This window comes from Malaclemys terrapin, chromosome 21 (genome assembly GCF_027887155.1).
Source record: "Malaclemys terrapin pileata isolate rMalTer1 chromosome 21, rMalTer1.hap1, whole genome shotgun sequence".
Lineage (NCBI taxonomy): Eukaryota > Metazoa > Chordata > Testudines > Emydidae > Malaclemys > Malaclemys terrapin.
The window spans coordinates 1,665,489-1,693,288 of record NC_071525.1 but is presented as its reverse complement, the minus strand read 5'-3'; the positions used below and the strand labels follow the sequence as shown (position 1 = coordinate 1,693,288).

General features: G+C 66.2%; 1 protein-coding gene across 9 annotated transcripts; it reads left to right on the top strand.

The window, feature by feature from the left end:
• Positions 1-6,601: 6,601 nt before the first annotated feature.
• Positions 6,602-27,114, top strand: LOC128827061 (mothers against decapentaplegic homolog 4-like). Of its 9 annotated transcripts, none has more exons than XM_054010762.1 (14): positions 7,640-8,100; positions 8,365-8,474; positions 11,968-12,033; positions 17,903-18,152; positions 20,977-21,151; positions 21,580-21,600; positions 22,078-22,305; positions 22,656-22,808; positions 23,032-23,184; positions 23,511-23,564; positions 23,647-23,830; positions 23,926-24,094; positions 24,252-24,390; positions 25,526-27,114. In XM_054010762.1, the coding sequence occupies exons 1-14, from the start codon at positions 7,759-7,761 to the stop codon at positions 25,735-25,737; spliced, it is 2,256 nt and encodes a 751-aa protein (XP_053866737.1). In that variant the 5' UTR covers positions 7,640-7,758; the 3' UTR covers positions 25,738-27,114. The 9 variants fall into 9 exon arrangements, with proteins under 9 accessions (XP_053866740.1, XP_053866743.1, XP_053866742.1 ...); XM_054010761.1 differs by having other exon boundaries at positions 22,653-22,808; XM_054010765.1 differs by lacking the exons at positions 7,640-8,100; positions 8,365-8,474 and adding an exon at positions 6,602-6,708 and having other exon boundaries at positions 11,968-12,044; positions 22,653-22,808.
• Positions 27,115-27,800: the final 686 nt, after the last annotated feature.

Here is a 27,800-nt window from a genome sequence, read left to right as displayed (position 1 = left end):
ATAATATAACTAAACTCCTGTTGTATGTAAAGTAAATAAGGTTTTTAAAATGTTTAAGAAGATTCGTTTAAAATTAAATTAAAATGCAGAGCCCCCCTGGACTGGTGGCCAGGACCCGGGCGGTGTGAGTGCCACTGAACATCAGCTCATGTGCCGCATTGGGCACACGTGCCATAGGTTGCCTACCCCTGTACTAGGTGCTGCTGCGGCTCTGCCAGCCACGTTACATGTAAGAAGGCTTCTCAAAGCTTGTTCCAGCCACATTTTCCCCACATCTCTTACTTTCCGAACAATGTTTGTTTCATGGTGGATTGAGTTCATAAGACACATATCCTCCTCCCCCTTCCAAATCTGTCACACCAGCGCCTTCAAACCGAGAGAGTAAATTCACCTACCTGAAACTAATGAGACTTTACTGCATATTTTTAGTTTTCTTTTGAGAGGGCTGGAAGGGAGTAGCTTGGGGGAGGGGGAGGGTTTCGTTTGGCAGGGAAAAGGGCTTGCTAATGGGCTATGGAGCCTCTGGGTCTATGTACAATGAGATTCTGCTGAGTACTTCCAACCACATACGGGTCTGTCTAGGAGCCTGGCAGTCTTAAGAGGGCCCCCAAAGAAGCAATAGGCATGGGGACTTAGTTAGCCTGGAGGTGTCTTCCTGCAAGGCTGGACCTGCCACTCCTCTTGTTCTGTGGGTCAGGTTGGCTCACAGGGATGCAGCTCTTCTCCGCTCTGGCATTTTTTATTTAAAAACATAAAAGTGAAGTGGGTCCTGCCAGCAGGGCCTAGCTGTCGCTGTGTGAACACCACTCCTAGCAGGGGCCAGGAGTGTAGAGGAACAGAGCCGTAACTGAGTTACGGCCTGTGGTGCCTAGGAAAGCTGGTGGGTATGGCCCATTGTGCCTTTACTTCTGCATCAGCCTGCGTATTGGTCCCTTGCTGCTATAGGGCAGTGTGTGGCATGCCCTCAGCTCTCCCCAGGTGAAATAGAAACAACCACACAGCTTAGCCTGAGCTCTCACACTAGGAATTGCCAGCCTGGATCAGACCCATGGTCCACCTAGTCCTGTATCCCATCTGACAGTGGCCAGTCCCAGCTCCTACAGAGGAAAGGCACAAGACGACCCAGTAAGGGGATAACCTGCCCCTGGGACACTTCCATCCTAACACCCAATAGTTACAGGCTGACTTTGAGGCCAGGAGGGTTCTAGGAACAAGGATTTTTAGGGTCCCTCCACCCTCCAAACACACGTGAGAAGTCCATGGGACCGCTCATGCATGAGACGTGTCAGTAGGGGCTCAGGGTGCGTCCACAGCAGGAAAACAATTCTTACCAGGACTTAGTTTCACATGTGGTCAAATCCTAGTGAAGACAAGGCAGCTTGTCGTTTTCACCACTATTAGCAGGGTAAGGTAAACACGAGTGACGACCTAACATTTACCTTGAGCTGCTAACGTGTTAAATTTACAATGCCCTGTCTTCACTTGGCTTTTACCTCTGTATAATTACCACAGGGGAGGAACATCCTTCTCTGCCTCAGGAAGACCAGCACTTAGGCCTGATCTGAAGTTCTCCCACCATAGGCATGGGAGATAGGCGTATGATTGTTTTACTGACCTAGCTCTGCTGGTGGAAGCCCTAGCCCGGTGCTGTTAAACGCGTGTTACTGTGCTGTGCTGTGCAAAGAGAAGCACGTTTAGACAGATGTAACTGCAGCAAAACCTTCCGGTGTGGCAGTATAACTACCAGTGACACGCCCCCAAGTGTAGACAGACAGGCCTGAGTCCCTAACTCTGCCCTTGTCTCACTGCTCTGAATTATTGGCAGTGCAAGTTGCCTGGTGAAAATAAAGTGTCAACAATCCAAGTGGACAAGCTGAAACTCCAGGAGAAGGGGATAGCGCTGGCCACCATCCCCTGGGGCTCCCTGCTGCTCTCCCTTCCCCTCTCAGCCTTTTGGGTTGAAACCTGGACTAAAACCCACTGTTGTTAAGGTCCCTCTGGTCTGGGGCGGTTTTGGAGGAGCCCAGGCGTTGCTAGCTCTGCCGGGAGCAAGGAGGGGGCTGCATGAAGGCCATTCCTGGCTCTGGGACCAGAGCAGAAGGCACTAGAGCAAGGCAGCTACAAACTACCACTTTCCCCCATCGTTCGGCAAGTGGCCCCTCTCCTGATCTGGGTCCCCTGGCCTCGGTCCCCTCCAGGGCAGCCTTAGGCAGCTCTCTGCAACCCTGCCCCAGATGCTGGATCCCTTCCCCCCGCCCCCAGGCCTGCTGCATGCCCCCTGCCCAGCTCAAGAGACTGGGTCCCCCCCCCGCAGCCCTGCTGCTAGCCCCACTCCCTGCCCCCCTTCCCCCCAACCCTGCTGCTAGCCCCACTCCCTGCCCCCCTTCCCCCCAGCCCTGCTGCTAGCCCCACTCCCTGCCCCCTTTCCCCCCAGCCCTGCTGCTAGCCCCACTCCCTGCCCCCCTTCCCCCCCAGCCCTGCTGCTAGTCCCACTCCCTGCCCCCTTTCCCCCCAGCTCTGCTGCTAGCCCCACTCCCTGCCACCCTTCCCCCCCAGCCCTGCTGCTAGCCCCACTCCCTGCCCCCTTTCCCCCCAGCCCTGCTGCTAGTCCCACTCCCTGCCCCCTTTCCCCCCAGCTCTGCTACTAGCCCCACTCCCTGCCCCCTTCCCCCCCAGCCCTGCTGCTAGCCCCACTCCCTGTCCTCCCCCCCTCCCTGCTGCTAGCCCCACTCCCTGCCCCCCTTCCCCCCAGCCCTGCTGCTAGCCCCACTCCCTGCCCCCTTACCCCCCAACCCTGCTGCTAGCCCCACTCCCTGCCCCCTTCCCCCCCAGCCCTGCTGCTAGCCCCACTCCCTGCCCCTCTTCCCCCCCAGCCCTGCTGCTAGCCCCACTCCCTGCCCCCTTTCCCCCCAGCCCTGCTGCTAGCCCCACTCCCTGCCCCCCTTCCCCCCAACCCTGCTGCTAGCCCCACTCCCTGCCCCCCTTCCCCCCAGCCCTGCTGCTAGCCCCACTCCCTGCCCCCTTTCCCCCCAGCCCTGCTGCTAGCCCCACTCCCTGCCCCCCTTCCCCCCCAGCCCTGCTGCTAGTCCCACTCCCTGCCCCCTTTCCCCCCAGCTCTGCTGCTAGCCCCACTCCCTGCCCCCCTTCCCCCCCAGCCCTGCTGCTAGCCCCACTCCCTGCCCCCTTTCCCCCCAGCCCTGCTGCTAGCCCCACTCCCTGTCCTCCCCCCCCCCTCCCTGCTGCTAGCCCCACTCCCTGCCCCCCTTCCCCCCAGCCCTGCTGCTAGCCCCACTCCCTGCCCCCTTACCCCCCAACCCTGCTGCTAGCCCCACTCCCTGCCCCCCCCAGCCCTGCTGCTAGCCCCACTCCCTGCCCCCCTTTCCCCCCAGCCCTGCTGCTAGCCCCACTCCCTGCCCCTCTTCCCCCCCAGCCCTGCTGCTAGCCCCACTCCCTGCCCCCTTTCCCCCCAGCCCTGCTGCTAGCCCCACTCCCTGCCCCCCTTCCCCCCAACCCTGCTGCTAGCCCCACTCCCTGCCCCCCTTCCCCCCAGCCCTGCTGCTAGCCCCACTCCCTGCCCCCTTACCCCCCAACCCTGCTGCTAGCCCCACTCCCTGCCCCCCCAGCCCTGCTGCTAGCCCCACTCCCTGCCCCTCTTCCCCCCCAGCCCTGCTGCTAGCCCCACTCCCTGCCCCCTTTCCCCCCAGCCCTGCTGCTAGCCCCACTCCCTGTCCTCCCCCCCCCTCCCTGCTGCTAGCCCCACTCCCTGCCCCCCTTCCCCCCAGCCCTGCTGCTAGCCCCACTCCCTGCCCCCTTACCCCCCAACCCTGCTGCTAGCCCCACTCCCTGCCCCCCCCAGCCCTGCTGCTAGCCCCACTCCCTGCCCCCCCTTCCCCCCAACCCTGCTGCTAGCCCCACTCCCTGCCCCCTTTCCCCCCAGCCCTGCTGCTAGCCCCACTCCCTGCCCCCCTAGCCCTGCTGCTAGCCCCACTCCCTGCCCCCCTTCCCCCCAGCCCTGCTGCTAGCCCCACTCCCTGCCTCCCCTCCCCCCCAGCCCTGCTGCTAGCCCCACTCCCTGCCCCCCTTCCCCCCCAGCCCTGCTGCTAGCCCCACTCCCTGCCCCTCTTCCCCCCCAGCCCTGCTGCTAGCCCCACTCCCTGCTCCCCTTCCCCCCCAACCCTGCTGCTAGCCCCACTCCCTGCCCCTCTTCCCCCCCAGCCCTGCTGCTAGTCCCACTCCCTGCCCCCTTTCCCCCCAGCCCTGCTGCTAGTCCCACTCCCTGCCCCCTTTCCCCCCAGCCCTGCTGCTAGCCCCACTCCCTGCCCCCTTTCCCCCCAGCCCTGCTGCTAGCCCCACTCCCTGCCACCTTTCCCCCCAGCCCTGCTGCTAGCCCCACTCCCTGCCCCCCTTCTCCCCCAGCCCTGCTGCTAGCCCCACTCCCTGCCCCCTTTCCCCCCCAGCCCTGCTGCTAGCCCCACTCACTGCCCCCTTTCCCCCCAGCCCTGCTGCTAGCCCCACTCACTGCCCCCTTTCCCCCCAGCCCTGCTGCTAGCCCCACTCACTGCCCAGCTCCAAAGCCTGCCCCCCGCGTCCTGCTGGTGCCCCACTCACTGCCCCCACCTCACCCCAGCCCTGCTGCTAGCCCCACTCCCTGCCCCCCTTCCCCCCAGCCCTGCTGCTAGCCCCACTCCCTGCCCCCCTTCCCCCCCAGCCCTGCTGCTAGTCCCACTCCCTGCCCCCTTTCCCCCCAGCTCTGCTGCTAGCCCCACTCCCTGCCCCCCTTCCCCCCCAGCCCTGCTGCTAGCCCCACTCCCTGCCCCCTTTCCCCCCAGCCCTGCTGCTAGCCCCACTCCCTGTCCTCCCCCCCCCTCCCTGCTGCTAGCCCCACTCCCTGCCCCCCTTCCCCCCAGCCCTGCTGCTAGCCCCACTCCCTGCCCCCTTACCCCCCAACCCTGCTGCTAGCCCCACTCCCTGCCCCCCCCAGCCCTGCTGCTAGCCCCACTCCCTGCCCCCCTTTCCCCCCAGCCCTGCTGCTAGCCCCACTCCCTGCCCCTCTTCCCCCCCAGCCCTGCTGCTAGCCCCACTCCCTGCCCCCTTTCCCCCCAGCCCTGCTGCTAGCCCCACTCCCTGCCCCCCTTCCCCCCAACCCTGCTGCTAGCCCCACTCCCTGCCCCCCTTCCCCCCAGCCCTGCTGCTAGCCCCACTCCCTGCCCCCTTACCCCCCAACCCTGCTGCTAGCCCCACTCCCTGCCCCCCCAGCCCTGCTGCTAGCCCCACTCCCTGCCCCTCTTCCCCCCCAGCCCTGCTGCTAGCCCCACTCCCTGCCCCCTTTCCCCCCAGCCCTGCTGCTAGCCCCACTCCCTGTCCTCCCCCCCCCTCCCTGCTGCTAGCCCCACTCCCTGCCCCCCTTCCCCCCAGCCCTGCTGCTAGCCCCACTCCCTGCCCCCTTACCCCCCAACCCTGCTGCTAGCCCCACTCCCTGCCCCCCCCCAGCCCTGCTGCTAGCCCCACTCCCTGCCCCCCCTTCCCCCCAACCCTGCTGCTAGCCCCACTCCCTGCCCCCTTTCCCCCCAGCCCTGCTGCTAGCCCCACTCCCTGCCCCCCTAGCCCTGCTGCTAGCCCCACTCCCTGCCCCCCTTCCCCCCAGCCCTGCTGCTAGCCCCACTCCCTGCCTCCCCTCCCCCCCAGCCCTGCTGCTAGCCCCACTCCCTGCCCCCCTTCCCCCCCAGCCCTGCTGCTAGCCCCACTCCCTGCCCCTCTTCCCCCCCAGCCCTGCTGCTAGCCCCACTCCCTGCTCCCCTTCCCCCCCAACCCTGCTGCTAGCCCCACTCCCTGCCCCTCTTCCCCCCCAGCCCTGCTGCTAGTCCCACTCCCTGCCCCCTTTCCCCCCAGCCCTGCTGCTAGTCCCACTCCCTGCCCCCTTTCCCCCCAGCCCTGCTGCTAGCCCCACTCCCTGCCCCCTTTCCCCCCAGCCCTGCTGCTAGCCCCACTCCCTGCCACCTTTCCCCCCAGCCCTGCTGCTAGCCCCACTCCCTGCCCCCCTTCTCCCCCAGCCCTGCTGCTAGCCCCACTCCCTGCCCCCTTTCCCCCCCAGCCCTGCTGCTAGCCCCACTCACTGCCCCCTTTCCCCCCAGCCCTGCTGCTAGCCCCACTCACTGCCCCCTTTCCCCCCAGCCCTGCTGCTAGCCCCACTCACTGCCCAGCTCCAAAGCCTGCCCCCCGCGTCCTGCTGGTGCCCCACTCACTGCCCCCACCTCACCCCAGCCCTGCTGCTAGCCCCACTCCCTGCCCCCCTTCCCCCCAGCCCTGCTGCTAGCCCCACTCCCTGCCCCTCTTCCCCCCAGCCCTGCTGCTAGCCCCACTCCCTGCCCCCACTTCAGCCAGAGGCATCTGCTCTCTGGGCCCCTCCAGCTGCCCGCCCCCTGCAGCCCCCCCGGGCCCAGCCCGGCGTGGGGCGGGCTGAGAAATGTGTCAGTCTGGGGAGCTGGCAGCAGCCCCGGCTCGCTATGGTAGCTGTGTCCCCATTGGCCGGGCGCCGGGCGACCGCCCGTCACGGCGCCTCCCATTGGCTGCCGGGCTCCAGCGCCTCACGCGCTCCGGCTACTCCTTTTGTTATTGTAGCGAACAAGTTGCGAAGCGGGGCCGGGCCGGGGGCGCAGCCGGGGGGATGCGGCGGGCGCCGGGGCCGGCGTGAGGCGAGACGGGGCGGCGGTGAGTACCCGGCCCGGCCCGGCGCAGCGCCCGACAGCCCCCCGGGCAGGGCCACCCCAGATCTCCCCCCCCGGGCAGGGACCCCCAGATCTCCCCCCCAGGGCAGGGACCCCCAGATCTCCCCCCCCGGGCAGGGACCCCCCAGATCTACCCCCCCGAGCAGGGACCTCCTACCCCCCGGGCAGGGACCCCCCAGATCTACCCCCCCCCGGGCAGGGACCCCCCAGATCTCCCCCCCAGGGCAGGGCCCCCCAGATCTCCCCCCCCGGGCAGGGACCCCCCAGATCTACCCCCCCGAGCAGGGACCTCCTACCCCCCGGGCAGGGACCCCCCAGATCTACCCCCCGGGCAGGGACCCCCCAGATCTACCCCCCCGGGCAGGGACCCCCCAGATCTATCCCCCCCCGGGCAGGGACCCCAGATCTATCCCCCCCCCGGGCAGGGACCCCCCAGATCTATCCCCCCCCGGGCAGGGCCCCCCCAGATCTATCCCTCCCCGGGCAGGGCCCCCCCAGATCTCCCCCCCGAGCAGGGACCTCCTACCCCCGGGCAGGGACCCCAGATCTCCCCCCCGGGCAGGGACCCAGATCTATCCCCCCCCCGGGCAGGGCCCCCCCAGATCTAACCCCCCCCCCCGAGCAGGGACCTCCTACCCCCCCGGGCAGGGACCCCCCAGATCTACTCCCCCCGAGCAGGCCCCCCCCAAATCTCCCCCCCCAGGAAGGGACCCAGATCTACCCCCGCCGGGCAGGGCCCCCCCGATCTACCCGCCCCCCGAGCAGGGACCTCCTACCCCCCGAGGACAGGGACCCCCCAGATCTACCCCCCCGAGCAGGAACCTCCTACCCCCCGGGCAGGGACCCCCAGATCTACTCCCCCCAGGCAGAGACCCCCAGAGCTACCCCCCAGGCAGGGACCCCCGCAGACTAACCTCCGGGGCAGGAACCCCAGATCTGCCCCCCCCAGGCTGTGCAGACCCCAGATCTACCCCCCACTACTCCCTTCAAGGGGCAGTTAACTCCTACCCCACACACAAACACCCTAGGGTCAATGCAGACCCCAGATCTACCCCCTCCCCCAGGCCAGCCCTGGTACATCACGGCTGAAACCCAGACCCTCCCCCCCATCACTATACTAATGCATCCCAACCCAGATTCAATGAACCCCAAAGCCAGCCCACCTACCATACAACTCCCAGCCCTGCTCTTCCCAGGTGTCATGCACCTGAGTTTAATGCACCCCAAACCCAGCACTCCCCCATCCTGCATACGATGCAACCCCCAGCTCTGCAACGCCCCTCAAAGTGTATCGCACTCCACACCGAGCCTGTGTACCATAGAACTTCAGCCCTTCTCAGCTCCTTGGGTGTACTGCACCCCAACACCAGCCCAGGTACAATGCAGCCCCCAGAGCCTGGATACCCCCCCCCCCCCACACACACACACAGGTCCAGACCCTAGGTCCCTCTTCCCCTTACCAGCTATCAGTGGGGCACCTGGATCCCTCCCTCTCCACTGGCCCAGGGGCAGCATGGCTCTCACGGCCCTGAATCTCCTTCCCCACTGGCCCAGAAGTGTCCCCCAATACCTGTCTCTCTCCGGCGGGGCGACCCCTCCATCCCAGGGGCAGTCCCAAGTCCCCTTCTCCTCCTGCCAGCTCACTGCCTGTAAACAGTGGAAAACACCCACTTCCCAGGCTGCTGGAGCCCAGCCTGCCCCCCATCCCACCCGCCTGGAAAGGGACAGGGCAGCAGGCTTCACTACCAGGTACCCGACAGACCCCCTCCCGGGAGGGGCAAGGTAGCTAGGGCCCCGCGGGGGGAGGGAGTCTGGGTGACTTTGGTGGGGGCCCATGAAGTTCTGGAAGTTGAGCTGCGTCCGGAGCAGCTTGCCCCCCCCACACAGGCTGGGGGTCCCCTGTCCCCCTCTCCTCCCCTCATCTCAAGTGAGCCAAGGCATAAAGTGTGGGGGCCCCCTTGGGGAAGGGTATTAGGGTTCACTGTTCAAAAGGGGGGTGTCTGGCCTCCTCGCCACAGGACCTGCAGGGGTTGGAGTGTGTGTGAACCACCAACTCATGCTGAGACACTGGGGGGCTGCGTGGTATCTCCCCCGCCCCAACCCCGTGCCTGTCCCTTTGTCCCTGCCCTTGGGATCGGCTGGGAGTGAGCCAACAGGATTAGAACGGGCGGGGGGGTCAGAGCAGTAAACAAGGGGGCTCCCAGGTGCAGGACCTGGCCGGTTGTTTTCCTTCTGCTGTGGGTCCGTGTGTCTGGGCAGAGACAGAGGGACGAGCTGGGGGGCTGCATTGCAGGGCTGAGATCCTGGGGTGGGGGGAAGGAGCCCTGACAGTTTGTGCAAAGCCCTGAGCCAAGACCCCTCAGCTAGGACAAAAGGCCAGTGCAGCACGCCAGGACCTCTGGGGCTGGGGGGTGGCGGGGGGACCGGCCCCCTGAATGCAGAGTTCTGATTCTCCTCCATGCCTGGCCCATGCTAGCCACGGGACCCGAGGTACCGACCTGGCAGTGCGGTTTACTGGGTCGGCTTCCTGGCCCCCATCCTGTGGCGTTGATATTTTGGGGGCGGGTAGGACCAGCTGAAACCTGCCCCCCTCCCTCGCTGCCAGGCAGAGCCCACCTGGATGGGGCTGTGCAGTTTGGATGGGGCTCACGTGGGGTGTTGTGCGTGGAACACCCCTTGCTGCAGCTTTAATGCTGGCCTAGGGTGCAGGAGCCCAGCCTCACTTGGCCGTGGTCCTTGCTCAGAGGAGGAGCCCTCCTGCTTCAGGCGGTGATCCTGGGGGCAGGTTATCCCATCACTGCAGGGGTCGGGCCCCTTTTTCTGCAGCACTTGCTGTTGGCCACTGTCAGAGACAGGATACTGGGCTAGGTGGGCCCCGGTTCTGATCCGATCTGGCAGTCCCTGCTCATAGGTGGACTCTTCTTTTAAAAATCCTTTCCTTGGAAAACGGTTTGTTACAATTGCAAAGCGTTTGTGGGGGGTGGGCAGAACAGGCTTGTGCCTCAGTTTCCCCATGTGTAAACCGGGGGGGATAATCCCAGCATCGTCTGAGGTTGTGTGCTGAGACATGCGGGGTGGCTAGAATGGGGAAGCTGGGGCTGGCGGAGCGCAGGATCCCCTCATTGTCCGGGGTCGATTCTCTCCCCATCGCCGGGGTTTGGTTTCCGCGGAGGGAGCCAGCGCTGCGGTTGTTTGAAAGGAAACCCTGCTGACCTAGAGAGGAGGGAAGCAAGCCCTGGAGCTAATCACGGAGCTTTTCCCGTATGATGGGCCTGTGGAACTCATGGCCACCTGGGGTCAGCGAGCCAGAGAGCTCAGCGGGATTCAGAAAGCGTTGACGTGGCTCACAGGAGCACCTGCAGCTCACGGCCTGTAGAAACCCAAGCGTTAATCCACCAGCCCCTGACGGGTGGGCGGGGCAGTCGGACGTTCCCCGCCCGTGACTCGGGCGTTCCTGTCTCCGAAGCATGGGGCCTAGTGGTCAGGGCGCTGGAGTTGGCATCGGCATCCCTGGGTTCGATCCCACCACTGCTCCGCTGGGTGAAGTCACTTCGGCTGCCCCACGCTCTGGGCCTGTGCCGTAGCGAGGGCGAGGGGCTCGTTCCAGTGGAGGTGAGAGAGGCCCACGGGGAGAGAGCAGCTGGTGCCGGTTCCGAGTTGCTCCTCAGTTTGGAGTTTTGCTTTTCCCGGCGGATCTTTCCTGCCCGGGGTGGGGTGGGCTCTCGCCTGGCTTCTTCCCGACAATCGGTACGGCAGGATCCAGCCAGGGAACGTGGATGGGGGCGCTGCCTGATGTGCTGCCGTGGAGCTCCTGGACCCCGGGGCACTGGCTGGGGCCGGGGCTGTCGGGCTGGGCTGGGGACAGAGGATTCCTGGCCGTGCAGGGGCAGCGGGTAGAGCCCCTGGTGTCCGGGCCCCCTTGCCTGGGTGCCCTGGGAGAGCAGGGGATAGCGCTGGGGGTGAGTTTCAAACCCTTGACGGGCGGTGCCGGGGCCTGGGCGAAGGCTGCGTCTGTGGCAGGAGCCGGCGTCTCTTCTAAAGCCCAGCATGGGCGCACTGAAGGCCCCGGAGCGGGACATCGGAGCCCTGGCCTGCAGATGGGGGCCTCTCCTGGGCTCGTTGGGAGCCGGGGCTGAAGGGATCTGCGCTGGGCCGCCTGGGATGGGCCATGGCGAGGTCAGAGCGGGGCTGGAAACGCCTGGTTGGGATCTGGCTCCGGCACTGACTCAGGCTTCGTCCGGGCTGGAGTCCCAGCTGCGTGGGCTGTGACCAAGGAAGGGGGAGGCTCCCCCCTCCCCCCGGGTTAACTGGGGCAGCTCGGCGGGGGCTGCTGGCCAGCCGCTTTGTCCTGGCGAGATTTTAGAAGGTGCTAATTAGACCCGAGTGGGTAGCTGCCCTTTGATCCCCCGTCTAGACAAGGCCCCCGTGTCAGGCTGCAGCTGGCTTGTCCACGCTGGGGAGCGCACTGCAGCCGGCGAAGGGGCCCCCGTTCCGGAACAGGAGCGTCCCCTCGGAGCAGCTGTTCCGGTGAACTTCCGAGCCCAGACAAGCCCTGACTCCCAGTGCAGACGAGGCCTCGCTCTGCAGCTGTACAGGTCCCTGCCCTGCTCTGTGCCTCAGTTTCCCCATGTGCGGAATGGAGATGAGGGGCGGCTGTGGCTAGCGAAGGGCTTGGCACTGACTTAGCTCACGTCCCTCCTGCAGTCTCAGAACTGGGGGGTCCCCCACCCCATCCCCACCACAGGCTCACTGGTGGAGCAGGGGAGACGGCCCAGTTCCCAGGGGACGGAGGGAAGCTCGAGATGGGCGCTGGGCGAGGCTGCAGCGGAGGGGTGTGCCTCCTTCTTGTAGCAGCGCCAACAGCTGGGGTCCCCCAGGGCACCGTCTCAGGGGCATCACTTGTTGTGCTGCAGGGAGCGGGGGCCCAGTGCTGGCCCGGGCCCTAGGGGGTGCAGGGGGGTGGGTGGGTCGGAGGTGCTCTCCCCTGGCAGTCAGTCCTGGCCCAAGGCGGTGCCGGGAACGGGGGCGCGGTAGCAGTCGCTCTGTTGCTGCAGAGAACATGTTCTGGTTCGTGGAGCTGCGTGTCTGAGGCCGTCCAGATCCCCCAGTGTGGCTCCCGAGAAGCGAGGGCTTGGCCCCGGTGTCCCCACCTAATTCCTGCTGGAGAAATTCCAGGCTGCCTTGCTCAGCCCCTTTGCAATTGCAGCCGGGTACAAGATATTTCTTTCTCTTCCCCTTCCAGCCCATGGTGCTGCGTCTCTGTGAGCCGGTGCACAGCGAATGCCTTCTGTCCCAGAGCTGGCTGCAGGTTAGTGGCAGGTTAGTGGTCTGTGATGGAGGGATGGCGCGCTGGAGATTGCCCTGTGCCAGGCGGGAGAAACCCGGGTAGCTTTTGCCTGAGCCAGTACTTAGCCCTGGCTGGTGCCGTCGGAGGACTCTGCCAGTGCTGGTAGAGCCCCTTAGTGCTCCCCCGTAGGGCATCAGCTCCCCGCTTTACAGAGGGGTGCAGGTGATGCTGAAAGAGGTGCAGCGACCCTCCCCGGCAAGCGGAGACGCCTTCAAGGCACCGCGCATCATTTCACTCCACATAGCGCTTGGCTCGTGTGCAGTTCTCCCCTGCCCCCTGGTGCGTCGGGACGAGCACCCCATGCATGGATCTGCAAACGCCTCGACGGCCTGTGGTGGCTACGGGTACCAGCTGGGCGAGACCCACCTTGCTGCTGGTACAGAGTGCGCCGCTCGCAGGACGGGCGAGCGCTGGGAGGCGCCAGCGCCTCGGGGCTTGTTCCAGACCGGGTGGGTCTTAGGCCGAGGTTAGACAATAGGGAAACTGAGGCACAGCGGTGGGGACGTGACTGGCCCGAGGCTGTGCAGCCGATCGGTGGCAGAGATTGGGCCTCATTCCCTGCTTGTCCCTTAGCCCATGCAGCAGCCTGGCTGGGAGCGGGGTGGCCCAAGCTTTGGTGTGGGACCCAGAAGCGCACCCCCCTGGATTCCAGCCATGGACAACAGCCCAGCTAAACGCTAGCGCTCGGGCGCGGGGGGCCGGGGGAGGGACACTCTGGATCCCGTCTCGGACAAGTCGAGCCGAGCGAGGGTTAAAGTTTTGTTATGTCTGCTGCGTGGCCAAGGATTTTCCCAGGGCCTGGAGCGGGGCCTGGGTGCGTCGCGCCCGCCCGTGACTCAGAGCCGCGGGGCGGCTGCGGAACAATAACAAAACTCCTTTTGGGGAGTGTCTGGGGCCGCTGGGCTGGGTCTGGAGCCATGAACGCCGGTGGGGGGAGGATGCGGAGGGCCCTCCGGCACCCAGACACTCCCCCCCTCTCTTGGCACGGCAGGGCTGCATGCTGCGTGGCTGAGTTAGACTCAACAGGAAAGCCCTCGCCGTGGCATTCCCGGGGGTAAGCAGCCCAGCAGCCTCCTATGCAGGGGGTTTACCACATGCCCCACGGCGGCTCGGGGCCCAGTACCCGCCCCCCGGGAACAGGGGTATGATCCCCCCACGCACACTGATACGCGCTCCCTCCGGACCCTCTCTCTCCCCTTTCCCCCTTTCGTCCTCTGCGTCTCGCCCGCATCCCGTCGGGCAGGGACGAGCCCTGCGAGCTGAACCTGCGCCAGCCCCACTGCCCCCCCAGCCCTCGCTTCGGGGGGGCCAGTCTGACGGCTGCCTGGTGTCTGCGGCTGGGATTGGGGCCGGTAAGTATCGGCTGAGTCCAGCAATCCGCTCCGGAGGGACAGTTCAAACCATGTGGTTGATATTCTCCTCCCCCAGGCCATGGGTGGTTGGGCCCGGCAGCCGGACTCCTGGGTTCTCTCCCGGTCTCTGCCACAGGCTTCCTCTGCCGTGTCCCGTCTCTGAGCCTCAGTTCCCCATCTGTGAAATGGGGGCAGTGCCCCCTCCCCCCCGCTGTGCTTGGCTCTGTAAATGGTGGCTCTCGGGACGAAGCTGTCCCTGTTCATACAGCGCCCGGCACAGTCCTCTAGCTCGGGGCCTCAAAGCCTCCTGCAGTGCAGACAGGGCTGGCTGCTGGCGGAGCCGGGCCGGCGCTCGGTGCTGTGCAAGCCACTGCCCCAAGGGGCTGGCAGCCTGCCCCCGAACAGGTCCTCACTCTGCTGGGGGTGCTCTGATTGGTGCCGGCGAAGTGGTGGCCGAATGAGGCCGGGATCCCAGGGCTCTCTGCATCACCCCACCCAGGGGCTCTCCGGGCTCCACTGGCCGGATCGGGGCCCTGGCAGCGGGGCGAAGGAACCTCCCCGTTCTCGCTCCCCGGGTCAGCGGGTCAGCCCTGCCTTTAAACGTCTCCTCCTTGTTTGTCCAGCAGCAGGCGTTAACCATTTCACAGCTCGTGCAGTGGCAGCCTCCAATTGTTGGCTGGCTGGGCTGGGCTGGGCTGCCTGGAGGAGCCAGTTAAAGGGGTGCAGATGGGGAGAGACTGGGGAGCTATGGGGGGGAACCCCATGGAACCCCTCTCCCCACAGCCCTGGATTCCATCTAAAACCACTGCATTCCCCTACCCCTCCCTGCACTAACTGTGGGCTGTTCAAAGTGGCGGCTGCGTACCTCCCCAGAGGTGACCGCATTACATTGGCACGGGAAGTATTTCCAGAGTATATTGGGGGTGGGTGGGAAAGGGGGATCTTTCTGGCTGGAATACGGACCCCCAAGGCAGGATCTAGCGTGGGCTCAGGGTAACTTCTGGGCCCAAGGGAAATGGATTTGATTTGGCTGGACTAGACTGTAAATCCTCAGGGCTGAGGCACCGCACGCGGGGACCCTGCTCTTGGGGCTTCTGTAGTAGGAATAATTCATAATTATAGCAGCCCTGGGGCGCTCGGAAACCCCCTTGCTAAGGGCAGCAGTTCTCAGCCAGGGCACATGTACCCCTGGGGTACACAGAGGTCTTCTGGGGGTACGTCAGCTCATCTAGAGATTTGCCTGGTTTTACAACAGGCGACATGAAAAGCCCTAGTGAAGTCAGTACAGACTAAGCGCTGGGTGTCTATATGTACTGCTCTATGCACTGAAATGTAAATACCAGATTTCTGTCCCCGTGCTGTGCTACAATGAGACAGCCCGCACGTGTTCGGTCCTCGCCTGCTGGGCCACTTGTGTGTTTTGATGTCGGATTTTGAAAGCAAGTCGTTTTTAAGTGAGGTGAACCTTGGGGGTACGCAGGACCAATCAGGCTCTGGACACGCATGGCGCGGCGTGTGCTGTGCGGGGGAGCCCCGGCAGAGATCAGGGCCTCGTGCTGGGCAGTAGAGACAGATGGCGAGACGCGGTCCTCCAGCCAATGAGTGTACAGCCCGGGAAGGTGGGACAGAACAGGTGGGAAACCAAGGTGCAACGAGGTTAAGTGAGTGGCCCAGGGCCATGCAGGGAGTGTGTAGCAGAGCAGAAAGCAGACTCCAATCTGCAGCTCCCAGCCCAGCCGGCCGTGCGGTGTTGTGTTGTGTTGTGTTGCCCTCCCTGCGCCAGGCTGGGGAGGGTCTGGCAGTTCAGGACCGTGCAGCGGCTCAGGGGGTGTGATTTGCTCCTGGTGCGCATGGACGGCGTGGGGGAGGCCGGCCTGGCTGTGCCCTTGACACCTGCGTGAGCTGGGCAGGACCAGCGCAGACCCCACGTCACCCTGCCCCCAGCAGCCCAGCTGGCCAGGGGAGGTGTGAAAGGCACTGGGGGGGGGTGTCCTGTGTGTGGGGGGGGGTCTCAGGCAGTGCAGGCAAGTGAATGAATGAGCCCTTCCCCCCTCACCCCCAATGGGCCTCCTGGGATCTCCAGACCTGTCCCCTTGGACTGCGGCTTGGAGCTGGCTGGCGGGGGGGGGGGGGGTCATCCTGCTCGGGGTGCCACAGTTTGGGTTCCTCAATTTCCCTGGGATTGTGTTGGGGGGGGAGGGGTCCAGCTGGGCCACCTCGACTCCCAGCCTGGTGTGTCTATCAGACAGGGGAGGGGCTGGGAATGGGAGACTTTTTTGGGGGGGGAGGGGGCTCAGCTTAAATTCCTGTTTGACAAATATAATAGAAACATCAAAAGTGCCCCCCCCCAGCAGAACAGACGGGGCGCCTCGGCCTCGGGGATCCCTCCAAGAGGTCGTTTCTTCTGAAACCCTAAATCTGGGCCACGGGCACTGAAGGGGGGGGGAGAGCCCGGCGTGAGTGAGCGAGTGACGGGTTAACGAGCGCGTCGCCCCCAGCCCCGCTCGCTGTGTTTAGTCTGCGCCCGCCCGCAGCCCTCCCATGTGCCGCGCACACGCTCGCGCCCAGGACGGGTTCTGCAGCGGGCTTGGCCGAGCCGGCTCCGGCCCGAGGTGAGTGATTTCCCGGCGCAGCCAGCGTCAGAGCACCGCTGCCAGGGGCAGGAGGCGGGGGCTGTTCCCGTCAGGGCTTGGCCCCTTTGTGGCCCCATCCCGCCCCCGAGGAGCAGAGTTCTGGCTGCTGGCCTGGGATGATCGCGGAACCCCCGTTCCACCCGCGGGGGGGGTCCCAAGTGAGCTGATGGCATGAGATCCCCCCCCCAGGGAAACGAGGCTGTTGCTTCGTTAGGGAAGACACGGGATTGAAATGCGGGGGTCTCTGCTCTGCCTAGCTTAGGGCACCCTTGTGCTCTCCGCTGCCCCCATGCACACAGCCAGGCTGTGTCCCGTTCCCCTTGGGGTGCCCAGCCCAGCACTCGAGAGCAGGAAAGGGGGTCGCCTCACTCCCAGTCCCCCCCCCCCGTGCTGCTCTAACCACTAGACCCCACTCTTGTCCCAGAGCTGGAGAGAGAACCCAGGAGTCCTGGCTCCTAGCCCCCTGCTCCAACCACTGCATAACCCACTGTCCCATTCGGCACGGCTGTGCCGGAAATGCTCTGCCATGCCCCATACGTGGCCGTCTGCCTGTGGGTGCCGGGGCCAATCCTCTAGTGCTGGGCCCGAGCCGATCCCCCGCCCTGAGCGATCCCCGTGTAGGGGGGAGGCCCCCGCAGCCGCTCCGCGAGGCTGGGTGAGCTCTGACCCGCCCGTGACCTTCCCCCGCAGACCCAGTCTCCCGTTTAATGTGGTTAATTCCCGTCTGGGCGGCTCCATGCTGAGTTGGATGCACTGGCGAGGAGGGGCTGGTTGCTCCTGTTTCCCTAATTCTTCACAGTCTTTCCTGAGAGCCGGGGCCGGGCGCAGAGACCTCTTCTGGGCCCCAGCGAATCCAGCCCCTCCGGCTGCTCCGGCGTGGTCTCAGTGTACCTTCTGGGCGCTGCGCTGGTCTGCAGCCTCCCAGCTTAGATTTGCTGCAGGTTGGTCTGTCCATCTGTAGCCTCCCAGCACCAGCGCGGCTCAGGGTTATCTGTATCCCTGCAATGTCTTGGGGCCTCCGGCTGGGCCGGGCACCACGCAGACCCCGGGCTGGGATTGGGGCCCCTGGCCACGCTGGGCACTGGGCAGACCCCGGGCTGGGATTGGGGCCCCTGGCCAGGCTGGGCACTGGGCAGACCCCGGGCTGGGATCAGGGCACCGAGCCAGGCTGGGCACCGGGCAGACCCTGGGCTGGATTGGGGCCCCTGGTCAGGCTGAGATCAGGGGCCCGGGCCGGGCACCCACAAACCCCATGCCAGGATCGGGGGCTCAGGCCGGGTACGTGCAGACACAGAGTGAGAGCTGGCAGTGTGAATAGATACAGGGTGGAACTGAGCCACAGAGAGATGCAACGATGGGCCCAAGGTCATTGGCGGGGTGGGCCTCTGGAGTTGGTTTATGGACGTCAGGCGGCCAATCCTGGCAGCGCAGTTACCTGGGGCGTCAGGGACACTAGGGGAGGGGCCTGGCGAGGGTCGCGTGTCCCTCGTTCCGTCCGGGGGGAAGGGGGGCGGGCAGAGCCGCAGGGTCTGCACAGGGCAACCATGGCCTGAGGCTCGAGCACTGAGGGGCTCGGACGGCCAGGTGGGGCAGAGCTGGGAGTGGAACCCAGAAGTCCTGGCTCCCAGCCCCCCTGCTCCAACCACTAGGCCCCTCTCCCCTCCCAGAGCTGGGGATAGAACCCAGGAGTCCTGGCTCCCAGCCCCCCTGCTCCAACCACTAGGCCCCTCTCCCCTCCCAGAGCTGGGGATAGAACCCAGGAGTCCTGGCTCCCACCCCCCTGCTCCAACCACTAGGCCCCTCTCCCCTGGGGGTGACGCCTGCCCTGCTGCGCTGTCTCTGCAGGCCAAGCAGCACCATGTCCCTGAACCCCCCCACCAGCAACGACGCCTGCCTGAGCATCGTCCACAGCCTCATGTGCCACCGACAGGGTGGGGAGAACGAGACCTTCGCCAAGCGGGCGATCGAGAGCCTGGTGAAGAAGCTGAAGGAGAAGAAGGACGAGCTGGACTCGCTCATCACGGCCATCACCACCAACGGCGCCCACCCCAGCAAGTGCGTCACCATCCAGCGCACCTTGGACGGGCGGCTGCAGGTAACGGGGCTCCCTGCACCGGGAGGGCAGAGAACCCAGGAGTCCGGGTGCCCAGCCCCCCCTGCTCTACCCACTAGACCCCACTCCCCACCCAGAGCTGGGGATAGAACCCAGGAGTCCGGGTGCCCAGCCCCCCCACCCATTCCCCCCAAACCAGGAGACCCTGCTGGGGAGGTCTGGACGGGGGAGTTCAGGGTAAGTTGGGGGGAAGGCTGCCCACAGGCAGGATGCCAGGGAGGGGCGGCAGGGGTGTGGAGTGCAGGGGGGCTCTGTGGCACAGCCGGGCACCGCAGGGGCCTGGGCTCTCGCTCACTTGCCCTGGAGCCCTCGGGGTCAGGGGGTGAGGGGAGGAAGGGGGCTGAGCTGGCACTGGGGGAGCAGAGGCCACTCTCCCTGTGAGCTGCCGGCTCCGGGTGCCCCCCTCCCCTCCCCCGGCTCTGCGCCGGACCCCCCCTTTCTGGGATGAGTCACTGTCTGGCAGCATCAAAGGCAGGGGGAGGAGGGGGGGTGTCTGGAGTCAGCAGCAGCCAGCAAGCTGTGGGGCAGCCCCCCAGCCTGCGATCGGAGACGGGGGCAGGGAGGCCCAGGAGTCGTTCCGCCCCCACCCCAGTGCAGACTGCCGCCCCCCCCGGTGTTTTCCCCCCTCCAGAGGAGATGGGCTGCCCCAAAGCAGACCTCTTATTATCTGTCCCCCCGCCCCGCTGCACTGCCGACCCCCGCCCAGTACAGATGGGCTCCCCTGGTGTGGGGGGGGACTTGTCCCAGTTTCCCCTGGGGGAGGGGCTCTGTAGCCTGTGGGGGGGGGTTGTTGTGCCCCATTAGCAGAGGGTTGAGGTTCGAGCAGCGCCCCCTAGTGGCTCTGCCCGGGGGGGGGGGGGTGCAGGATGCCGAGGTGCTGGGCCCTCCCAGTGCCAGAGGGGTGGGGGGCAGGGGGCTGCCGAGGGCCCAGCAGAGCTGCAGCCTCTCTGCTGACTGGGGCCCGGGGGGTGGGGTCCCTGGGGGGGTGTGCTCTGTGAGGTGTCAGGTACAGGGGAGCCCCGGCTGTTTGTAGGAGGTGGGGGCAGGGGAGGGGGCACTTGGTGTTGTGGGTTGGGGGGAGGCTGGTTCCTGGTGGTGGGGGTTGCAGGGGGCTGTGGTGATGGGGGGGGGGAGAGCTCTATGGTGGGGGAGGGGCGGGGGATTGCAGAGGGCAGTGGTGACGGGGGGGAGAGCTCTATGGTGGGGGAGGGGCCTGTGGGGGGGTTGCAGGGGGCAGTGGTGACGGGGAGGAGGAGCTTTGCGGTGGGGGAGGGGCCCTGCGGGGGGGGGATTGCAGGGGCAGTGGTGACGGGGAGGGGGAGCTCTGTGGTGGGGGAGGGGCCCTACGGGGGGCGGTTGCAGGGGGCGGTTGCAGGGGGCAGTGGTGACGGGGAGGGGGAGCTCTGTGGTGGGGGAGGGGCCCTGTGGGGGGGGTTGCAGGGGGCAGTGGTGACGGGGAGGGGGAGCTCTGTAGTGGGGGGGGTTGCAGGGGGCAGTGGTGACGGGGAGGGGGAGCTCTGTGGTGGGGGAGGGGCCCTGCGGGGGGGGCTGCAGGGGGCAGTGGTGACGGGGAGGGGGAGCTCTGTGGTGGGGGAGGGGCCCTGCGGGGGGGGCTGCAGGGGGCAGTGGTGACGGGGAGGGGGAGCTCTGTGGTGGGGGGGGTTGCAGGGGGCAGTGGTGACGGGGAGGGGGAGCTCTGTGGTGGGGGAGGGGCCCTGCGGGGGGGATTGCAGGGGGCAGTGGTGACGGGGAGGGGGAGCTCTGTGGTGGGGGGGGATTGCAGGGGGCAGTGGTGACGGGGAGGGGGAGCTCTGTGGTGGGGGAGGGGCCCTGCGGGGGGGATTGCAGGGGGCAGTGGTGCGGTGGAGATGGGGCCCTGCAGGGAGGGGGGGTCAGGACGGCGCCACCGCAGCCTGTGACTGGATGGGTTTTGACATGTCCTCACAAAAGGATAAACAAAGATGTGGGCGAGGGGTGGGAAGGAGGGGGGGGGTGTCCGATTACATCTGGAGAAGTGGAGGGGGGGCGGAGGGGGCTGCACTGCCCCAGCTCCCGCCTGTGTCTGCAGGGGCCCTGGGGGGCAGCAGGGGGAGGGGAGGAAGCACCGTCCCATCGGATGGGGGAATGCCGGGGTCTGTCTCTCCTCCAGCAGCCCTGCCCCCACCCCACCTTGTCCCATCGCCCGCAGGCAGGACGCCAGGATCCCTCTGCACAGGTGCTGCGAGGCAGAGGCTGCATCTAGCCCCCAGTGAAACACATGGGTCTTGGTGCCCCGCCCCCAAGAGCCAGGACAGAACCCAGGAGTCCTGGACCCCACTCCCCTCCCAAGGGTTGGGAGAGAACCCAGGAGTCCTGGACCCCACTCCCCTCCAAAGGGTTGGGAGAGAACCCAGGAGTCCTGGACCCCACTCCCCTCCCAAGGGTTGGGAGAGAACCCAGGAGTCCTGGACCCCACTCCCCTCCAAAGGGTTGGGAGAGAACCCAGGAGTCCTGGCTCCCAGCCCCCCCTGCTCTAACCTCCCAGAGCCGGCATAGAACCCAGGAGTCCTGGACCGCATTCCCCTCCCAAGAGTCGGGATAGAACCCAGGAGTCCTCGCTCCCAGCCCCCCCTGCTCTAACCTCCCAGAGCCGGGATAGAACCCAGGAGTCCTGGACCGCATTCCCCTCCCAAGAGTTGGGATAGAACCCAGGAGTCCTGGCTCCCAGCCCCCCCTGCTCTAACCTCCCACGCCGGGATAGAACCCAGGAGTCCTGGCTGCCCGGCCCCAGCTGTACCCCTGCCCAGCTCCCCCTCTCTCCGCCCAGGTGGCCGGCCGGAAGGGCTTCCCCCACGTGATCTACGCCCGGCTCTGGCGCTGGCCCGACCTGCACAAGAACGAGCTGAAGCACGTCAAGTTCTGCCAGTTCGCCTTCGACCTCAAGTACGACAGCGTCTGCGTGAACCCCTACCACTACGAGCGCGTGGTGTCGCCAGGCCTGGGTGAGCGGCTGGGGGTGGGCCTGGCACGGAGCCCGCGGCCTGTGGGGGGCACCAGGCTGGCCTGTCCAGGGGGGGCATGGCAGGGCCTCCAGGGCTGCTGGAGTTCTCGGTCCCTGGGTATCAGGGTTGGGAGTGGCGCAGCTCCCGGAGGTTGGGGGAACATTCCCCCCCTTTCATGTCAAGCCCTCTGGGGAGCCGGGAGCCAGGTGTGGGGGGCTCTGGCAGTGCGGGAGCCCCACGGTGCTGCTGGGGTGCAGAGGGCCCCCACCCTGCCATGCCGGGGGCAGCTAGGGGAACGGCACCGCAGGGCCCAGAGCAGCGTGTGCCCCTGGCACTGGGGCAGGCCCTTCAGAGCTGGCCCCCCAAGACATGCACTGGCTCCCGCACCTCCAGCACCTGGCTAATGCTCCTTTCTCTCTCTGCTGCAGGTCTGAGCATCCAGAACACAGGTGAGGGGCCCCGTGTGGGGCTGGGCCGGGGCCATCACTGGGGTGTCCCTATGACACGGGGGAGCAGAGCCCTGGGGGTGTGGGGAGCTGGGGATCCCTGTGACACACGGGAGCAGAGTCCTAGGGGTGTGGGTAGCTGGGGGTCCCTGTGATACGAGGGGAGCAGAGCCCTGGGGATGTGGGGAGCTGGGGATCCCTATGACACGGGGGAGCAGAGCCCTGGGGGTGTGGGGAGCTGGGGGTCCCCGTGATACGAGGGGAGCAGAGCCCCAGGGTGTGTGGGGAGCTGGGGATCCCTGTAACATGGGGGAGCAGAGCCCTGGGGGTGTGGGGAGCTGGGGGTCCCTGTGACACGGGGGAGCAGAGCCCTGGGGCTGTGGGGAGCTGGGGATTCCTGTGACTCTGTGAGGCCCCCATGATAACCATCACTCCCAGCCCTGCGGGCAGTGACCCCCCCTGGTTTCTCTTCCCCCGCAGCCCCCCCTGCCCGCCTGGTGAAGGAGGAGTTTGTCCATGACTGTGTCCAGATGGAGGTGCCCACAGGGCTGGGCTCCCCCGCCAGCGACCACGGCCCGGGGGCCAAGCTCCCACCCCGGGGAATGGCCCCCGCCGAGTCCTACCGCCAGCCACTGCCCCCCCTCCAGCTGCCCGAGCCCCCCCGCGCCCCCGTAAACATCTACCCCGCCCTGCCCATGTCACCCACGGGTGAGTACAGCGCCGGACCCTCGGCTGGGCGGGAGCTGCCGGGGGGTGGGAGAGTGTTGGGAGGGGCAGGTTCTTTCTCTCTGGAATGGCTTGGAGCCCAGAGGAGGTCCCAAGCGCCCCCCTTCTCCCCCCCCCCGCGTTAGAAGCACAGATCCCAGAAGGGCCGTGGTGGGGTCCCCTGCCCAGCGGGTAGCACTCAGGCTGGATCGGGGGGGGGGGGATGTCTGGGAACGAGGCGGGGGGGCTGTTTGCCCTTGCCCCCCAGGATCCCATCTCGGGCTGACTAGGGCAGGTTTGGGGGGACGACGGCGGGTTGATCGGTGTCTCTCTCTCCCCCCCGTCCCCAGCAGTGGCCCCCGGGGGCCCCCTGCTGTCCATGGCACATGGCGAGGGACTGCAGCAGATCGGCTCCCCGCACCAGCCCATGGCGCCCACCCCACCCCCAGCCCCACCAGCCTCGCAGCAGAACGGCTACCCCGCGCCCCCCAAGCAGTCCTACCACAGTGAGTACCCGACCCCGGCCAGGATGGGGAGGCAGGGCGGCCACAGCGCAGGGGGATTAGCTGCCTGACTCTGGTCGGCACAGGCGGGGGCCTGGCATGGGTGTGCCCCAAATTCCTCCCCCATCTCAGGGGTGCAGCACGTCGGGAGGGGCTCCCTGGGCTGGGGGGCGGGACAGTGGGCTCCTGGGTGGGGCGGGCTCCTCACTCTCTGCCCCATTCTCAGACACGACAGCCAGCTGGACGGGGAGCAGCACAGCGGTCTACACCCCCAGCCTGGGGGGCCAGCAGCCCACCCCCGCGCCGCCCCCTCCACCGCCGCCGCAGCAGAACGGACGGAGCCACCCGCAGCCCCCGCTCCATCACCCCAACCACTACTGTACGTCTGGGGGGGGCATGGCAGGGGGTGGGGGTGAGCCTGCCGCTGGCCCTGGTCCATAGCAGCCAATCGCTCCCTATTTCCATAGCCCCCGAGTGCTCCTGCCCTGGTGAAATGCAGCCACTTCTGGGGAGGAGGGCAGCGGCCGACAGCGGGAGCTCTGGGGAGGGGCACAGCCTGCCTGTTACCTGCGTGCCCTGCTGGAGACTGGAACCCGGCGCCAAGGCTCAGGCCCTGCCGCTGCCCCCAGGCCAGCCCCAGCTGCCTCTGCTCCCCCTCCTCTCCTGTTTGCAGCTGCCTGACTGAGCCCTTCTGTGTCCCCCCAGGGCCCCCGCACCATAACGCGGCTCCCTACCAGCAGCCAGTCTCCAGCCACCCCGGTAAGTGACGCAGCCACGGATCCCCCCCACCCCGCCCCCCAGGCCTCCCGCCTGCCTGACCTTTGCCCCTGGGCCCCCGCAGGGCCGGAGTTCTGGTGCTCCATCGCCTACTTCGAAATGGATGTGCAGGTCGGGGAGATCTTCAAGGTGCCGTCCAGCTGCCCCGTGGTGACGGTGGACGGCTACGTGGACCCCTCGGGGGGCGACCGCTTCTGCCTGGGACAGCTCTCCAACGTGCACCGCACGGACGCCAGCGAGCGGGCCAGGTGAGGGGGGGGCGGGGGCAGGGAGGCGCCGCCCGGGCGGGTCCCCCCCGTCCCCCCCCCGGGCACCAGGCTGAGCCAGGCTTCCTGTGCCGCAGGCTGCACATCGGCAAGGGGGTGCAGCTGGAGTGCCGGGGCGAGGGCGACGTCTGGATGCGCTGCCTGAGCGATCACGCTGTCTTCGTGCAGAGCTACTACCTGGACCGGGAGGCCGGGCGCGCCCCCGGCGACGCCGTGCACAAGATCTACCCCGGCGCCTACATCAAGGTAGGAGCAGGGCGGCGGGGGGATTCGCTGCCCCGGCTGCTGGGTGTGGACAGACCCTTCGGTTCCCCGGGCTCCAGCGTCTCGCCCTTCATCCCGAGGGGGCCGTAGGAGCCGTGCCCCTCCCCACCCCGGCGCTGACGCTCTTGTCCCCTCCCAGGTGTTCGACCTGCGGCAGTGCCACCGCCAGATGCAGCAGCAGGCGGCCACGGCGCAAGCGGCAGCTGCGGCACAGGCCGCGGCGGTAGCGGGGAACATCCCGGGGCCCGGCTCCGTGGGAGGCATCGCACCGGCTGTTAGTAAGTGACCGGGGGGCCTCGTCCACACTTGGGGAGGGTCTAGCAGCTGGGTTTCAAGGGGGTAGAGCGGGCAGGGGGGCTGCGTGGCCAGGGGTCTGGGAGATGCCACTTGGAATAAGGGAGCAGCTGGGGTCCTAGTAGTGGTGGAGGGTAGATCTCGGAGCCAGGACTCCTGGGTTCTATCCCCGGCTCTGGGAAGGGAGTGGGGTCCAGTGGTTAGAGCAGGGGGGGGTTGTCAGCCAGGACTCCTGGGTTCTCTCCCCAGTTCTGGGAAGGGAGTAGGGTCTAGTGGTTAGAGCGGGGGGGCTGGGAGCCAGGACTCCTGGGTTCTCTCCCCGGTTCTGGGAAGGGAGTAGGGTCTAGTGGTTAGAGCAGGGGGGGTTGGCAGCCAGGACTCCTGGGTTCTCTCCAGCTCTGGGAGGGGAGTGATGTCCAGTGGTTAGAGCAGGGGGGGCTGGGAGCCAGGACTCCTGGGTTCTCTCCCCAGTTCTGGGAGGGGAGTGGGGGCTGATGGGTTAGAGCAGGGGGCGGGGCTGGGAGCCAGGACTCCTGGGTTCTCTCCCTGGGTCTGGGAGGGGAGTGGGGGCTGATGGGTTAGAGCAGGGGGGGTTGGCAGCCAGGACTCCTGGGTTCTCTCCAGCTCTGGGAGGGGAGTGAGGTCCACTGGTTAGAGCAGGGGGGGCTAGGAGCCAGGACTCCTGGGTTCTATCCTGGTTCTGGGAGGGGAGTGGGGGCTGGTAGTTAGAGCAGGGGGGGCTGGGAGCCAGGATTCCTGGGTTCTCTCCCCGGCTCTGGGAGGGGAGTGGGGGCTGGTGGGTCAGAGAAGGGGGGCTGGGAGCCAGGACTCCTGGGTTCTATCCTGGTTCTGGGAGGGGAGTGGGGGCTGGTAGTTAGAGCAGGGGGGGCTGGGAGCCAGGATTCCTGGGTTCTCTCCCCGGCTCTGGGAGGGGAGTGGGGGCTGGTGGTTAGAGCAGCGGGGGCCAGGACTCCTGGGTTCTCCCCGGCTCTGGGAGGGGGGTGGGGTCCAGTGGTTAGAGCAGGGGGGCCGGGCCAGGACCCCGTATGTCCCAGCAGTGGGGGAGGCCCGAGTCCCCCGCACTCCAGCCCTGCCTGTCTCCCCTTTGCCCCCTCCCAGGCCTCTCTGCTGCCGCCGGGATCGGTGTGGACGACCTGCGGCGTCTCTGCATCCTGCGTCTGAGCTTCGTCAAGGGCTGGGGGCCGGACTACCCCCGCCAGAGCATCAAGCACACCCCCTGCTGGATCGAGGTGCACCTGCACCGCGCCCTGCAGCTGCTGGACGAGGTGCTGCACACCATGCCCATGGCCGACCCGGGGCCCGTCAACTAGTGGGGCACCGCCCGGCCACGCGGCTTCCAGCCTCTGCTTTAAAGGGCCGGCGCTGCCTTCCATCCATGAGCGTCCGTGGGGCCTTATCTTACCATGTGGGGTGCCCGGACTCCCCCCTCCCCCACGATCCTGCCCCTCCCACTGAGCCCTGAACCGGCCGCCACCCTGGAGCCAAAGCGAGCCGGCCCCATCGGAGCGCCCCGGCTGCCGGGAGTCTCTGGGCTCTGTCGAGACTCTAGCAAGGGAGAGACTGCCCAGATCTGCTGGTCCCCTCTGGGCTCTGCCAGGGCTCGCGGCGCGCCGACCGGCCGGGGACTGTCTAGCCTGCTGGGTCTCTTCCAGCTCGGTGATCTAGGAGGCGTTTTATCCTTCCCTCTCCTGCTCCATCCACCCACCCCATCCCTCGGGCGACACTTCCTCCTCGTCTCTCCCCTTTGCCCCACGCTCGGCCAGGCGCTGCCCTGCGGGGAGGGGGTTCTGGGCGGCTGCTCTCCCCCCCGCCCCCATGAAAGCCCTCCCGGTCGCACTCACTTCTTGGGGTGGTTTAATTTAAATTGTAATAAAAAGCCAAATAACGAGGGCCCTACCAAATTCATGGCCTTGAAGAACGCGTCACGGACTGTGAAATGTGGCCTCCCGCTGTGAAATCGGGTCTTTTGTGTGCTTTTACCCTATGCTATACAAATTTCACAGGGGAGACCAGTTCTCAGACAGGAGGGCCTGGCCCCAAATGGAGTTGCGGGGGGCATCACATGGTTATTTAAGGGGGGGGTCGCGGTATTGCCACCCTCACTTCTGTGCTGCCTTCAGAGCTGGGCGGCCAGAGTGGGAGCATCGCAGAAGTAGGGGTGGCAGTACCACAACCCCCCCCATAACCTTGCAACCCCCCCTCACACACACACACACCCCTCCTGTTTGGGTCAGGACCCTACAATTACAACACTGTGAAATTTCAGATTTGAATAACTGAAATCATGAAATTTACGATTTTTTTAATCCTACGATGGTGAAATTGACCAAAATGGACAGCGAATTTGGTAGGGCCCTACAAATAACTACAAGTACCAAAAATCCCAGCCCGGCACTGCCGGGGCCTGGCCTCCTTCGCCCGCTGCAGGGAGCGTGGGTAAAGGGAGAGCCTGTAACCAGTGCCCCCTGGTGGCCAGCTCTGTAGGTGCAGCTCATTGGCCTGCCCTACAGCTCTGCCGGTCGGCTGGGTTTGCACCGTGGGGAGCGTCTCAGTCCTGGGCCAGGCGAGGGGAAGGAGCCGCGCAAGTGACGTGCTTTCCTCCCATGCACTGGGCCCTCCGTCAGCGGGAATTCAGACACTTCATGTGGCTTTTTTAATCGTTATTTAAATGATCTGGGTTTTTTCCACTGGTCTCATGTCTGCTCCTTCCCGCCAGGGCGCGCTGGGGCGTGGGAGGGGGAGATTAGCTGGTTTCTTTCCCCGCAGCGGAGGCCGAGACAGGGGCACCCGCTCAGACCCGGTTCCCTGGTGCTTTCTGTTCTTGAAGCTCTGTCCCAGCGGCTGCTCCACTAGCCGGGCAGGGAGGCGAGGTATTCGGGTCATGCTGCAGAGGGGGAGACGGGACGCCTGGGTCCCATTCCTGGGCTCAGTCCCATGAGAGCAGAGCAGAGCCTGGGGCTGTCTGCCCTGATGTCCTGTGTGTGCCAGTGGCTGGTTGGGGGGAGTGCGGGACCCCTGCACTGATGGGGTCACCTGCTGGAGCCAGGTTCACGCCCTGAGGCAGGAGCTTTTCTCTGGGTTATTTGGTGTAACTGGATATTTCTGTTCTCCATGAAACCGTCTGCATCCCGCTGAGTCCTTGGCCTGAATGAGAGCTTGTGGCAGAGAGTTCCAAAGGCTCACTGTGCTCTCTCTGCTCCGGAAGCCAATGGCCTCCTTTCCTCAGCATTGAGCCAGGCTCCTGAAACCTGCCACCCCCTTCCTGCCCCCTGGCTCCCAGGCCACCACCTTCAGTCCTGCTTGGCTGCAGAGTGGGTAGGGGGTGAATCCGCAGTCCTCCTGTTGTGACAGATGCTTATGGAGCCCTGGGCCG